The sequence below is a fragment of the Paramormyrops kingsleyae genome, chromosome 4 (genome assembly GCF_048594095.1).
Source record: "Paramormyrops kingsleyae isolate MSU_618 chromosome 4, PKINGS_0.4, whole genome shotgun sequence".
Lineage (NCBI taxonomy): Eukaryota > Metazoa > Chordata > Actinopteri > Osteoglossiformes > Mormyridae > Paramormyrops > Paramormyrops kingsleyae.
In genome coordinates, this window is record NC_132800.1 from 5,575,229 (window position 1) to 5,591,468 (window position 16,240).

Below are 16,240 nucleotides of genomic sequence, written 5' to 3' on the forward strand. Positions count from 1 at the left end.
GCACAGATCCAGTGACACCAAGAGACTTTTCTAGGCAAGTAAGAAGAATGGAATGATTGATAGTGTGAAAAGCAGCAGTTAAATGTAACAGAGGGAAGACAGTGAGAGAACCAGCATCAGCAGAAAGGAGAATGTCACTGGAAACTCTAAGGAGAGCAGATTCTGTACTATGTTGTGATTTAAAGCCAGACTGAAACTCCTCAAATAGGTTAGTTGTTGTCGTTACAGAATTTTGGACAAAAAAGGGAGAGTAGAAATAGGGCGAAAACTGCTCAATTCATGTTTCAAGTACTAATAAATACAAATAACACAAAATACGTGTATGAAGTAATTGTGTTTCAATGCTAAAATATTTTTAATTAAAAAGTTAAAAAATAGTTATACAATAACATTATAATATTGGTGATACAAAAACCTCTGAGAATCCAAAGAGTATCCACAATTTCAAAGAGTATAATACTCAATGCAGCCTCTGTTAATGTTTTCAGAATCTAGCCATAGCAATTTCTTGTGATGTACAGTAGCAGCAGTGTGTGGAGGAGCAGGAGAGAGATCTCTACTCACTTTCACTGTAATGAGAGACACTCACCTGTGAGCCCAGCAATGAGAAGAAACAGGAGCATCAGAGGATCCATACGTGTGTGTGTCACTGAGCCCAGATCTGAGGAAACTGACCCTCACTTCCTCATCCTCTGTACCTTCACTGTTTCTGTCGTTTCTATTCTTACACACATCAGGCAGAGTGAAGGGGGAGTTCACACTTTAAACAGGAAGTGACAAAACCACAAGGCTGAATGTTTAGCACTAAATACTTCAGCAAGTTATTCTATTATTATTCCTACTGTATAAACAGCATAAAATAAACTATCAAGGCACAGACTCCTGCTTTAATTAATAAAAAAATTCAATATGAATAAAGAAGATGCATGTGTAACCCCTATGGAATTACTGCATCCCAAATTGATTCTTATTCTATTATACTCACACTTTGATTTTCGTTCATTCACCCATAGTGGATACTCCCTAAATGCATTAATAGTGGTGGGTTATTTGCAGACACTCCCTAAGTACTTTCCCGAGAGAGAAGAGATTTTTTTTTGTTTTCCTTTTTTTCGCATGCTCGAGTCACCCCGAAAAAAGCGAGGAGATGTTAACTTTAGATTACACACCGAACATCACTACACAGCCATACACGGACACTACGAGGTTTTTCCAGATTTCTTTGGAAATTCTGTCTTTTATTTGAAGATATCCTGGCTGGTGTCCCCCCCCCTTCTCGAGGCCTGTGCATCATCGTGGATTCCACTGCACCTGCTACGCTATCCTCTGACTTCCATGGACTGATAGATTCCCAACGAGGGAGTGGTAGGATTGGAATACTGTGAAATGCACTTTTTTTTTTTTATCAGAACGCGGAACATTTTCCCCATAATGGTTTTTTGACTTAAATCTTTTCCCACACTTAACTATTTTTTTTCCTGAAATCTCAGAACCTTAAAGACTGATATACTCCCCTTTAGGGGTTATTGGTTCCAACGTGTTCTAGTTGTTAACAATTTATATTGATATTCCATGCCATATTGGGTTTACCCTATAAATGGTTTACATTGATATCTCATATCATACTGTACTTGTTTTATATGGTCTGAAGTGAACTGTGATCTGAATTGGAATTCATATTACCTCCGAACTGTTAAGGGATTTTATTTATTTTTTAAAAAAAATTTTTGACAGTACCCAATACACCGTGAGGAATGTACGCAGTATGCATACATATATTGACCTGAAGCCATAATCAACAATACAAGATTCTCTTTTATAAATCCTGATTGGTGTTTGTGTTATTGTAGGTTGGCGTAATACAATAATCAGTATTCACTACCGCAGTCCTCCTGTACGAATCTTGGACAGAGTAAGTAGACTTGACTAGTAGTGATTTATTAGGTATCAGTGCCCACCTAAGTAGGCAGAGCGAGAGAGACATAGTTACACAAACAAACCAAATCAAGTGAGTTTTATTAATGAGCTGTTTAACTCACTTGTATTTCTCTCACATATGAGCATAAAGCAGCTAAATCATTAGTATCATGCAGAAGTTTTTATCAGACAGACACTTTATCTAAGAATCAGAAATGTCATCATACAGGATGTGAGGGTGAAACTCTGCAGAAACACTGTGTGCTGCATACAGAGGGTCTGACCTCAGGCCTTTGGTTCAGCCTTTAATAATTACTATGTTTTATCCTCCTGAGGTCCAGCAATTCATCTCTGTCCCCTGTAGAGGACATTATCTCTCATACTGCACATGCCACTCTGTAATTTCCTGTTGTTTCTTAAAGAGGACAGTTATAGCTTTAAGATGATGTTACATGTTGATAGATGTGACCTTGCCAACCACGTCTTCCTGTCAAATCAAAATTTTTTAAATCAGTATGATTTTTTTTCTTCCCTGGATCTCAAGAGTCTTTACAGTTTGTTAAGTACCACTGCAGTAGGTCCTTTAACTCTCTGTAGATCAGTGTGGATCAGGAAACAGGAGACCTATTAGGAAGAAACTGCGTCGCTTTCCTCTGTCCATTAGAGATGCTGTGTCCAAAGAACTTGATCGCCTACTTGCTGCTGATGTCATAGAACGAATAGATGCTTCTGCTTGGGTCTCTGTAGTCACTTAGCGCAAGTCTGGTAAAATTCACATGTGTTGATCTGCGTGAGCCCAATAAAGTGGTTATTCTGCATGCTTTTCCCTTGCCACACATGGATGAGCTCCTTTCTGTGCTCAGAGGCGCTACTGTGTTCTCTCCCATTGACGTAGCCAGTGCCTATTACCAAGTCCACTGCAAGAGGACAGTCGGGACCTGACTGCTTTCATAAGGCATGAGGGCCTCTTCCGGTTCTGCTGGCTCCCTTATTGTTTAGTGTCCACGCCCACTGTCTTCCAGAAAATGACGGTTGTTTTCACTGACTTACCTGCCGTGGAGAATTATCTGGATGATGTTATTGTACATGGACCTCATCTGGCTGCTCATGACAAAACCCTACAAGCTGTGTTACGCTGGTTGGAAGCTGCTGGGCTACAGCTGAATAATGACGAGTGCAGGTTCCGTCAGTCCAGCCTACCTTTCCTTGGGCATACAGCGTCTGCTGATGGCCTGCTTCCTGATAAGGCCCATTTACAGTACAAGCCATCATGGACGCTCCTGCACCCACGGATGCTGTTACCCTGCGTTCATTTTTGGGGCTGCTGTCTTGGTACTCCACTGTCATTGAACCATGCATGCTCCACTGTCATTGAACCAATGCGTGCATGCTTGAGACAGCCTGCAGGTGTGTTCCAGTGGACTGCTGATGCACAGTAGAGCTTTGAGAAGGTAAAAACCTTGATGGCAGATAGTCCTGCTCTTTTTGACCCTACACTGCGCACTGTAGATTCCACTGATGCTCCTGACTACGGTCTGGGAACCATTCTTTCTCAAATTGGCACTGACAATCTCTAAAGGACTGGGGTGTTTGCCTCGCACACTCTTTCCACTACAGAATATAAATATCCAATAGTGGAAAAAGAAGCACTTGTGTGTGTGTGGGCTGTGGGGATGTTGCTTCACATCTGACCATCAGGCATTGACAACTTTGCTGACCACCAAGGGGATCAGTCGTGCTGGGAAGCGCATTGCAAGATGGTCAGCATGTCTTCTGTCTTTTAACTTTAATAGAATGCATCGACTGGGTTCCCACAATGCTCCTGCTGACTGCCTCTCGTGGCTGCCCTCCGTCTAGAATTTTCTGTTAAAGACAATTTTGTATTTCCTGGTGCACGTCTGATCGTCCCTCCTAGCCTTCGTTCATCACTCATTGCAGTTGCACACTTATTGTAAAGTGTGGTAAGAACCAAACAACAACTTTATTGGTGGCCGAAGATGGATGCTGATGTTTATCCTGCCATTAGCTCTTGTCAGACGTGTCAGTTGAATGACAATAGCTCATCCACGTCCTGCTCCACTACAGCCTACGCCTTTCCCCAGATGGCCCATATCAAAAAGTGGCTTTGGACATTGGAGGACCCTTTGACACTTCTGCATGGGATTGTAGATATGCCTTTCAAAACTGGGGATCAGGTGTGAGTCAGAAATCCTCAGCATGTTCCTAAAGGACTCCAGAAATTCAGCAACCCTGTCACCATTGATAGGAAACTGGGTGCTCATACCTACATACTAAGTGATGGAAAGACTTGGAATGCATCACATCTAGCTGCATTTCCAGACTGTGCCTCTGCACCTATCCAGAAGGAAGACAAGCAACCAGAGCCCAAACCCAAACGCAGTACTCACCCACCAAGCTGGTTGAAGGACTATGTTACTTAAACTAATATTGCTGAGAGTGTGTAGAAAGTATGCCTGTGTTTGACTTACTCTGCCTGTGGGATATACACACCTTCCTCTTAAAGTTAACTATTTCATTGCTTGATCCCATTGAAGTTCTGTGTAATTTTGTTGCATTAATGTAAAGGGTCCTTCTAGCAGGCTGAAGCAAAGCTTTTCAACAAAGGGGAAAAATGTTGTGTTCAGTTGTAGTTTTCTGCCAGGACACTAAAGGGAGTGTTAACCGCGTGTTACGTAATTAAATGACAGGAAGTGGGTCTGGGGAGAATGTTCCTTTTGGCTTCCGGGTTGTCCGATACAGATAATTTAAAATAAAGAAGCTCAGGTTCTGACTGATTTACGACTGTCTAATTACTATTCTTTGCATTGGCCACAACAGATACTATAAGAATATTATCTAAATATACTGTGTGATACTGTCATTTCTCTTTTTTAGTGTTCAGCCAGTGGGAAGACTCTTAGTGCAGATAAAATGCCCTTGTCTCTTGTATCCTTTGCTTTTCTGAGAGGCCTATGATCTTACTTGATCTTACTGGGGTCATTTCAGCAGCACAGGTGGTTATGTGAGCAGACAGCCGGGATGCCATCAGTCATTTCTGTGTGACAGACAGAGGGGTCTAAACACCCAGCTTCATGTGCTACTGGGGCAGGTCCCTGTTTATCAGGGGTCAGGATCAGCATTAGGGGTAGAGACTAGACCTGGTTGTCTTTCACCCTGCAGCAGGTTTGGAGAGCTAGTTACCCTCTAGCTGGTAGAGACTGGGGGCAGCGTGGGGGCCTCACACCTCCAGGCTTGTGGTTTCCATATCCGGCCCCCAGCTCTCTGTAGGCAGTTTGCGTGTTCTTCCTGTATCTACACTGGTTTCTTTTTTTTTTTTTTTTTTTTTTTTTTTTTTTTTGAGTTCTCTGGTTTCCTCCAACAGTCCTTGTGCCCTGTGCTGCCTCAGATCAGCTCCACACTCCCTGTACTGTACTGACCCTGTACTGGATAAGCATGTGCAAGGTGGCTGGCTGAGCTAAAATACATTTAAATACTTTCTGTATTTCATTCATAAGTGAAATATCACAGAATTAGGAATGTTTACAAATAGCAATCTGACTGTTAAAGGGGTGCGGTTGTCCCACAAAGTGACGAGCCAATTCATTCACCTCCAATGTGCCTTTTACTAGTGATTAAAGGTCCTGGTTTTCCTCTCAGACCCTAGAACTCACTCCCAGATTCAGATTTCCAATCCCACATCCTGCTGTAGCTCTTCCCAACATCTGACACCTGTTTTGTTTTCCTGTGTCTCTCTCTTGTCCTTATGCCAAAATAACAGTCTGTGTCTTTTACAGCATACCCATGGTTCTGCTAAACACATGTGACCCTAATCCAAGTATTATACAAACCAAGCATTATTACTATTATTTAACAGAGATTCTGCGAAAAATGTGAATTCAGTTCATTGTATTCCCCACAGGTGCTGACAGTGTGTCCACAGTGAGCTGGGTGTCTGTACAGAGAGGAGGATCTGTCACCATCCCATGTTTCTATAATGAGAGATATAAAACTAATGTGAAATACTGGTGCAGAGGGTATTATAGGGATTCATGTCCTCCCATAGTACACAGTGACTCTCCACAGGAGAGTAAAGTATCAATCAGAGATGATCCTGACCAGCGAGTCTTCACTGTGACCATGAACAGACTGACAGCTGGGGACTCTGATTGGTACTGGTGTTGTGTGGAGATCAGTGGAGCCTCAGATGTTGGAGATCAGGGTTACCTGTCAGTCACTGATGCCTATGGCCAATGAGATGCACAGTATGTAACATTCAGTCAGAAAGGAAGGACATTAACACAAATACTGAATATTTTACAAAGTACTTTGATATTTTAAAACGTATGTAGAACAAATTACAATTTTTTTTCTATTCAAAATGATAATTGACCTGGGAGAAGTAACAGTGTCAGTTTAAAGGGACTATTTTGGGGGTTACATATGATAAGTAATTTGTTAAGAAATGTCCATCTGCTGGTCAAACATTAATATCAGCCGGCTGTAACTGGGTTGGGGCCCCATCTTTGGTTATTCCCTGCCTTACACCTGCAGTTTCCATGCTCTGGACCCCCATGACCCTACATAGGACATCTGGGAATAGAAAAGGATGGATGGATGAATGGATGGATGAGTGTTGTATTTGGCTCTTATTTACAAATATGTTTTTGCTGTATAAATATCCTCATATTTTGTTCCTAATGTGCGTTCAGGTTCACTAAGGCTGTCAGTGAGTGACCATCACTGTGACCATCAACAATCTGAGAAGTGGGGACACTGGTACCTACTGGTGTGGTGTGAAGATCAGTAGAAAGTCAGATGTTGGAGATCAGGTTTACCTGTCAGTTGCTGAGGGTAAGATGTCTGTACTGCAGACTGTTGCCAGTAAGATGCACATTATGCAACATGTCCTTCAGCCAGAAAGGAAGGAATTTAACATAAGCACTGAAGGAAGACATACTTTAGGAAATATTTGTAACATTTTAAAACTTACTTTACATATGAGAAGTATGAAAAGTTAGTTTTGAACAATAACCTAAAAGAGGAGCCAGGCAAGGCAAGCGGGGAAGAGGACGTGCTACAAAGGACAAGAGGGATAGAATGCTTAGTAGGGGGCATGAGAGCAATTACAGTATACTTCACAACTGTTGTCAGTCGGAATGCTGGTTAAATAGGTGATCAGAACGAGGCTTAGTTGTGTGGCCCCGCCCACTGATGCGTGACAGTAAGTCTCAGTTAAAATGGGCGACTATAAGGGGATCAATGATGTTATTAATATGCCTTGTTTAGGTTTCGATGTGTATAAAAAGTATGAATAAACATTAAAGTGTGCACGTTGTAACTGGGTCATATGTATAACTTTACAGCTGTGTAAATAACACAGTGTTTTATTTGTTCCTAATATGTGTTTGGGTTCCCCATTGCTTTCAGTGGACAAACAGGAGGCGACAGGTGTGGAAGGGGACTGTGTTCAGTGTCACTATTCAACAATTTACCGTCCAAACATGTGGTGTAAGATCAGAGGCTCCTGTGCATCAGAGAGATCTGGGAGTTTGGATGGGAGGCCTGTCCTGATCAGGGATGACAGAGTAAATAAAGTCTTCAGTGTGACAATGAGGGGACTGGAGAGGAAGGACACTGGCTGGTACTGGTGTGCTGACAGAGACCATCAGATCCCAGTTCATATTACTGTCAGTCAGACAACTACAACACAACCAGTACTGAAAGTAAGTAATTGATTAAAATCTGTCTGCGTTTACCAGGGTATTATCATCAAGCAGCAGGGTGAATAAAACACTCTCAGCTAAAGTTACAGGAAACCAGAACCTTTTAAACATCTTGATTAATCACTAGGATATTGGTCAAACTCCCCCATTTATCAGCTGTTGTCGAATTGGGTTATTGGGATTACAGCATTTATATGGTTGGCACATTGGCCCACTAGGTGGCGCTGTTGCTTTACACCTCCATGTTTAGGGGTTTGAATCTGGCTTCTGCTCTGTGAGTCTGGAGTTTGCATGTTCGCTACGTGATGTGTGTGTTTTCCCCCACAGGAAAGATGTGGCAGTATGTCGTCAACTTGTTCATTCCATGTCTAGATGAGTTGGCGCTGTTCTTAATTAGATTTGGTAGAATTTGTTGTCAGGTGTATTTATTTTTGCAACACTTCATTTGAAAACAGTTTATTATTGTCTTATCCTAATAATGTTGGTGATCAAGTTTTTGTGTTGTTAATTAAACAAATGTTTAATAAAACTCAGTTTTGTCAAAAATCTGCTAACTGTTCTGGTTTTCACTGAGAAATGGATGAAAATCTAAATTTTCAAAGGGGGTGCACTCATTTATGCTGGACACTGTATATGGACAAAAGTATTGGGACACACCTCTTAATTATTGAATTCAGGTGTTTCATTCAGACCCATTGCCACAGGTATATGAAATCAAGCACCCAGCCATGCAGTCAAACAAGCACCAAGCCATGCTTCCAAACATTTGTGAAAGAATGAGTCGTTCTGAAGATCTCAGTGAATTCTAGTCTGGTATTGTCATAGGATGCCACCTTTGCAATAAATCAATTTGTGAAATTTCTTCCCTGCTAGATATTCCACAATTAACTGTAAGTGGTATTATTGCAAAGTGGAAGCATTTAGGAACAACAGAAACTCATCCACAAAGTGGCCGACCATGCAGAGTAACAGAGCGGGGTCAGCGAGTGCTGAGGTGCATAGTGCATAAAAGTCACTAACATTCTGTGGACTCAAGAACTGCTGAGTTCCAAATTTCCGCTGCCGTTAACCCCAGCGCCATGGAAAGGGCTGAGCAGCTGCATGCAGGCCTCACATCCCCACGCGTGGGATGGAGGGGTGTAAAGCAGCTGCCACTGGATGCCAGGTGAACATTACTTCCCTGACTGCACTGTGCTAACTGTAAAGCTTGGTGGAGGAAGGATAATGGTATGGGCTGTTTTTCTAGGATTGGGCTAGGAGCCTTAGTTCCAGTGAAGGGAACTCTTAATGCTTCAGCATTCCAAGACATTTCAGACAATTCAATGCTCTCAACTTTGCAGGAACAGTTTGGGGAAGGCCCTTTTATGTTCCACCATGACTGTTCCCCAGTGCACAGAGCAAGATCCATAAAGACATGGTTTGGTGAGTTTGGTGTGGAAGTACTTGACTGGCCAACACAGAGCCCTGACCTCAACCCCATCAAACACCTCTTCAGGATGAAGGGGCAAAAGTTCCACAGGCACACTCCAAATTATTATGGAAAGCTGTCCCAGAAGAGTGGCAGCTTTTATAGCTGCAAAGGGGGACCAGCTCCATATTGATGCCTATGGATTTAGAATGGGATGTGATATAAGTTCCTGTAGGTGTAATGGCCAGGTGTCCTAATATTTTTATCCATATAGTGCATGTTTTATGATTAAGAATACCCCAATACAGACAATGTACTTACTGCCCCCTGTTTACCATCGCCTTTATGTTCTTACGGTTGAGGCTGCAGCCAATGAGCTTCTCTGCCGCTTGGATGATGTGCTGCGGCCTCCGGAAGTCTTATATAAAATATTTAATATTAATTGTTTTCACTTTCATTAGGAAAACAGTGATACTGAATGGGGAGTCTTATGTTTACCGCTACATTTTAACACCATGTGCCAGATCTACAATAACATAACCTGAATGTATTATTCTGCAAACAACCATTCTATTTAATATATTTCATTATTCTAATTTCAGTTCCAAAAATGACTTTACCTTAAGAAGCTTACCAAGAGAACAGTGTTCTTTAATGTTTAATTAATCCTCTTCTTGCTGCTGCTCACTTTCAAGATGAAGGGATTTCAAGGGAATAATGATAAACTGAGGTAAGCCTTCAGCAGCATTTACAGCAGTGTGGTGTCCAGCTAGCAGCATTTACAGCAGTGTGGTGTCCAGCTAGCAGCTTTTACCTGGTCACACAGTCATGGGAAACTGCCATTATAATTATGAGAATAAATGTTTTTGAATTTTTTTCTTTACTATAATTGTAACGCCGTACTGTGAGCACGGATCGGAGAACCAGGAAGTATGAGTGGGGAGACTATGAATCAGGGAATACGGGGCTGCAATCAGGCTGCAGGCCTGTTTGGAAAATGGATGGATGGAACTTTGAAAACAGTGTAACATGTTATTTAATAACCATAATTAATCTGGCAATTAAAATCATTATTTATATCTTTGATAATGTCTCCTGTTCGTCACATGCAGCCTGTATAATAGTACAGATGTGGCTGAACCATGTTACTATAAAGCATGCAGTGGCGTGCACAGACATTTTGGGGGGCAAGTGCTCCAGGGGGAAAAAAGGGCACTTTTTGCATATGTGGAAAACCTTTTCTTTTTATAATAAAAAAAACGCACAGGTTAAATGCAATTTGACTTTTATTTCAAAACATTCTCTAAAAATCAAAAATCACACCTACTAAAGACAGTCAAAGACATTAATTTCAATCTTACCAAAGTAGGACAGTAGTTGACGTTAGTTATGGAAAGGCTAATCCACAAAAACGGAGAAACGTCCATAATTCTATTATTCATAATCATGTCAAGGTTTTAGGTTTTTCTGCAGTTCCATCTCTAAAAAGTGTGATGTCTTCCCGTCACTGACTTCAGTTTGAAAACTTTGTATTTATTCACAGATTTCCGTGAGATCATCCTAAAATTTGTAACGAAAAATGGGCTCAAAAGAGCCCTCTGCCTAACGGCATGTAGCCTATAGCATAACGTGATATTTTCAATAGTGTATGCAAAAAGGTCGGAATTGATGGAGAGTGGGGTTGCCTAAATGGTTTAGGTTACATTTTAAATGTGTCGTTTTTTTGTTTATCCATATGGATGGATGGAGGGGGCAAGCTGGCAAAGTTTGTCATGTGCAGTTTCTGACAGGCTACTTCACAACAAAACAATTGCAGGTTGGTCTTAGAGGGCAAACAGAATAATTTCACTCGATTCATGGGTTACCTGACTGGTTGGGAAGGGAAAGAGCTGCCGTGTTGTCCGCCGTGGCTCCCAGTCGCTATAATTAGCCTACTATGCCTACTCCAAGTAGTCCTATGTCATGCCGCTGCTACACGCCTCACAACAAATGAACTGCAAGCGTGTTCACGTGACACGGTGACAGTGAAAAAGCGACAGGGTTCGGGTGTCTTTGAAGAAGGGGCACAAATCAAGCCATTATTTTCACACCTTTTTAAATCGCGCAGCTTTAAAAAAAAAAAAATATCACGTCTTTCAAAAGGGCACTTTTTTGGACTGAGGGCAAAAGGGCAAGTGCTTCAGCACCACCTCGTCTCTATCTGTGCACGCCAGTGAAAGCATGTGAGACTTTACTGTTCAGATCCACCCTCTTATTCAGCTCCTTGGTCCAGCTGGCTCTGTATGTAGGACTGGGCTTATTGGTGCTGCTGTTGATGGTTATAATTCTGTCAGAGCAGATTGACTGCATTGTTCTTCAGGTTTAAATGTGATACGTGTGACTGACAGACACACTGATGTATTATATGTCTGACAGATGGGAGCAGGTTCTGGATGCTGCACTGAAAGCTGGGACTGGTGTGTTGTATCTGATTTGCACCATCATCGCCATTCAGCTGCACTGGAGCGCCTGTAGAAAGAGGGGATCCAATCAGAGAGAAGCAGAGGGAGAGGCCAATACAAAACAGGGGTCTTAGGGAATTCTGATGAAATATCCAAGCTCATTAACCCTGTTAAGCTGATCTGCAGTCTTGGATTGACGGCTGGTAACTGGTACCACTGACGGCCTCTTCTTCACAGGCTCTTTGCTGCCACCTGCTGGTTAATGTTCAATGGCTTATTAGTGAATGTAATGTTTAATCTTATTGCACTGCTAATTCTGAAATGTAAACTAAACTGCTCATTATTTGTTCAGATTTAATAAATGTTAAATTGATGATTTACAGTGCGTTTTGTATTCTGGAGTTGGTGATTATTAAAAATAAAGATTATTTCAGACTAAAAATAAATGGTATATTGTTTTAGTTTATGCTTCTCTGTCAGAGCGCACCAATCAGTGACCCTCTCAGAGTGTGATGTAACACACTAAACCAGGACCGCCCACTTTTCACTTGGCAGTAAAAACACAGCTGATACCAGCCACACATATCGAATATTGGGGAAAGGGGACATGTCAAACGTAAAACTAGATAACAAAGATATCAAATACATATATATATATATATATATATATATATTCATCTGCCTCAAATGAAATCTATTTCTGGTTTAATCCCCAATACCTGACAGTAAGTCGAGTTGCTGTCCGTGGTGCTGAAAACCTGGATCAGCAAATTCCATATTATATATCTTTACCTGATTTAACTGTAACCCTCTTACTTCATTGGCAGTGATGCTCTGTTAAGAGGCAGGGACAGAAGAAATTAAGTGTCTTACAGGAGGTCGAAATGAAATATTTATATTGAGCAACCAAAAGGCTTAAGACAATCAGTTCATCTGTGGGCAATAACGCTCCCCAAAAACATTCTGTTTCTCTTGTATCTATATCTGGAGGTGCAGCTACTGACCGTCACTGGCTGATGGACGGCAGGTGATCAGAGTCAGCAGCTGCACCTCCAGCACCCTCATCCTTAACACTGCACCCCCACAAGGCTGTGCCCTGAGCCCTCTGCTTTACTCCCTGTACTCACATGACTGAGGAGCTACACACAGCTTATACATCATCATGAAATTTGCCAAAGACACTGTGATGGTAGATCTAATCTCCGACGGGGACGAGACGGCAAACCTCACTGAGGTAGAGAAGCTGACTCTGTGGTGCAGAGCCAATAACCTGGACATGAACATTTTTAAGACCAAGGAGATGGTCATGTACTTCAGGAAGGAGCAGCAGAGGCACACAGCAGAAGTACAGCATAAGTAAACACCTCTCAAGGTTTTCAGGACTGTGGTGGAGAGGGTCATCATTCTGGAAAGTGGTTCACTAAAGCATACATGAGTTAGAAATTGGTGAAAACCAACAGGATATCAGATATAAAATATTAAAATGTGCATGAATTAAACATTATCTAACGGCATCAATTGACAATTGGTTCCCGGCCCCCCAAAATTACACCTAAATATGTCTTTATTTTTATTTATTTATTTTAGCATTGAAACACAAAATGAACAGGATAAAACAAGAAGAACATTTTTTTCTTAATGACTTCCAAAACGATAAAGATCTCATCCCAACATTACCCTTATCCTGCCCCAATATCATATAAGATACCTGTGTATTTGACTTGCTTTCTCTATGTCCTCTGTCTCTCTAATAGGGGAAAAACTCAATGTGGGATTCACCACCAGAGCTACGCTCCACAGGCTCCTGGAGGCTGGAGAGGTCACATCACAGAAGGCTCAGCAATTCCAGCAGGCAGCACTGGCCTATCTGGTCAGAGCTGTGGAGTTTGCCATGGATGATCTCCAGTTGAAAGATGCTCTCCTGAAGCATGCAATATTTGTTGATGTGCAGCTGAGGGCTGAGTGTGGGGTTGAAGATGCCCTATACTTTGTAGACAGGCAAGGGTTTTCATATACTATTTTTAAGTTTAATGGTCATGATCACAAAACAAATCTGTCTCTCACTGTATTCTACACATTGTACACATTGTGCTCTTTTTAAGATTTCAGGAACTCCTTCCTTTTCATGACCCACAAGAACAGGACCATGTAAGTGAGGAGTTCATGGAGTACCAACTGATGGGCATTGCCATGCCCCAGGACCCAACATCCTTTGATGTTGAGGGGTTTTGGGGAAGGATGACCTCAACAAAGAACAAGGTAAGAAATATTTTGCACACAACATGACATGCTCATTATTAATCACGATAAAAGGAAAACATTTCAGTAATTTGGTTCCTTTTTTCAAAGGTGACTGACTTGAACCAATTTGGGAGGTTATCAAAGATCGCGGCCTTGGTTTTAATCCTCCCACATTCCAATGCTGATACCGAGAGGGTTTTCTTAATGGTCGGTTTGAACAAACCCGCAAGACGAAACAGCTTGGCTCTAGACGGGACATTGTCCTCAATGATGACCCTGAAAATGGCTGGGCTTGAGCCAAACTGTTTTAAATGGGAGCCTACATCAAAAATGATAAGAGAGTCCAAAAGGCAACAAACAGCTACAGTAAAAAACACCAGTCATAATCTCTCTGGATGGGATGGGGCGGGGATGGGGCGGGGTCGGGGTGGGGGGTGGGGGGGCAGGGGGTCGTGGGGATTGGGCGGGTGGGGATTGAGGGGAGGGGTTAGTGGAATGTCACTCTTGCCTGTCTTCAAAACTTGAGAGCCCTGTGAAGAGGAGCATCAGAGGAGCCTTATGTGTGTCTCACTGACCTCAGATCTGTGGAGACTGACACTCTCTTCCTGACTCTCCATAACTGTACTGTTTCTCTGTCTTCTCTAAGCTCACATCCCCATAACTTCACTGCCTTTAATGGATGTTAAATGTTTAAAAATCACCAATCCATCTATCTTTCACCCTCTTACCCAGGATGGGGTCACAGTCAGCCTGGGGTCACATCCCAGGAAGCATGGGGCCCAAATCAGGGACACAAACACCACACTGAGAGCCAGGGGCAGGATTCAAACCCAAACCCCTGACAGTATGAGGCGTCCATGTTACACACTGAGAGCCAGGGGCAGGATTCAAACCCAAACCCCTGACAGTATGAGGCATCCATGTTACACACTGAGAGCCAGGGGCAGGATTCAAACCCAAACCCCTGACAGTATGAGGCGTCCATGTTACACACTGAGAGCCAGGGGCAGGATTCAAACCCAAACCCCTGACAGTATGAGGCGTCCATGTAACACACTGAGAGCCAGGGGCAGGATTCAAACCCAAACCCCTGACAGTATGAGGCGTCCATGTTACACACTGAGAGCCAGGGGCAGGATTCAAACCCAAACCCCTGACAGTATGAGGCGTCCATGTTACACACTGAGAGCCAGGGGCAGGATTCAAACCCCTGACAGTATGAGGCGTCCATGTAACACACTGAGAGCCAGGGGCAGGATTCAAACCCAAACCCCTGACAGTATGAGGGGTCCATGTTACACACTGAGAGCCAGGGGCAGGATTCAAACCCAAACCCCTGAATGTATGAGGCGTCCATGTTACACACTGAGAGCCAGGGGCAGGATTCAAACCCAAACCCCTGACAGTATGAGGCGTCCATGTTACACACTGAGACACCACTGCAGCATGCAGGACTAATGAAAACAACTTTTATTATTATTATGAATGATGAGTCACACAGTCTGAGGTCTGCATAAAATTAAAGCCAAAGCCCTTAGAGCTCACTAAACCCCCACCGGTACATACTGTATGTACATATAAGGAAATAGACATTGGCAAATACTCTCAAAATACTGTATATCATAGTAACAAACACTTACAGTATATATCATAAATACAAATCAACTAGAATTGCTAATATATATTTTTTTCCATTAATATAAATGAGAAAGTGACAAATCAGACCATCAAGATAATACCTCACATTTACATTTATCCTATTTAGCAGATGCTTTTATCCAAAGTGACATACAAGTGAGACAAATAGCATCTTGATCATGGTTCAAATGCACAACAGCCATGAATGTGTGTTTCATACCGGCTGATTCTTACTGTCTCACTGTAATGTGACAGTGCTGCATGCCATTTAAATACAGCTGACATCACTGTAAGATGCTCCTCCCTGGTGATTATCCCTCCCCATCACTGCAGTATCTGTGTGTCCCTCACAGCTCTCATCCTGAGCAGCAGCTCCCCACATGTAGAGGAGCATCTCTGTGTTGCTTCCCCCTACTGGACAAGGAACAGATAAGTATTAATATTTGCTACTTGATTCATCAGTTCAGCTCAGCTCCTGAGGCACTAACATCTTCCTTAGTATTTCAGGGAGTTTAGTGTGTTAATGTTACTGCTACAGGAACAGGAAATGAACCAGAGCGATAGATTAATCTGGGAAACCTCTTTAGTTCACTTACATCCGGTTTATAAATTGAAGCCAAATTAGCTGCATGTATGATGCTGTAAGTGTGGCTCTATACAGTGTCAAATGAAACATACGATACATATGAAGCATCACAGACTAAATGTATCACAGCTCATGTTAGAGCAGATTGTCCAAACTCACCTCTCAGTGCTTCCGGGCGACTGAGCTGTAGACCACATCGCTGGCTGGGGTTACAGCAGGACGGTGTGAAGAACATCTAGAGGACACCTGCTGAGAGCATTTAGCTGCTTACAGTGGAGGTACAAGA

The 16,240-nt window shown here is 42.4% G+C and overlaps 2 protein-coding genes across 6 annotated transcripts in view; both read right to left on the bottom strand.

Annotated features, from left to right (window-relative positions):
- The window catches only part of LOC111856275 (polymeric immunoglobulin receptor-like), a 51,991-nt gene extending 51,293 nt beyond the window's left edge, over positions 1 to 698 (bottom strand). For all 5 annotated transcript variants that reach the window (XR_011989829.1, XM_072710489.1, XM_072710491.1 and 2 more), the window contains exon 1: positions 590 to 698. Coding sequence is in view for 4 of the 5 variants with exons in the window: in XM_072710489.1 (XP_072566590.1) it covers positions 590 to 635 (46 nt within the window). In the remaining variant the exon portion in view is untranslated. The remainder of the gene's footprint in view (positions 1 to 589) is intronic.
- Positions 699 to 15,179: 14,481 nt separating this feature from the next.
- Positions 15,180 to 16,240, bottom strand: part of LOC111859620 (CMRF35-like molecule 8) — a 120,787-nt gene continuing 119,726 nt past the window's right edge. Inside the window, exons 9-10 of the mRNA XM_072710498.1 lie at positions 16,114 to 16,200; positions 15,180 to 15,782 (exon numbers count right to left, since the gene is read on the bottom strand). Coding sequence (XP_072566599.1) covers positions 16,117 to 16,200 — 84 coding nt within the window. The 3' untranslated portion in view covers positions 15,180 to 15,782; positions 16,114 to 16,116. The remainder of the gene's footprint in view (positions 15,783 to 16,113; positions 16,201 to 16,240) is intronic.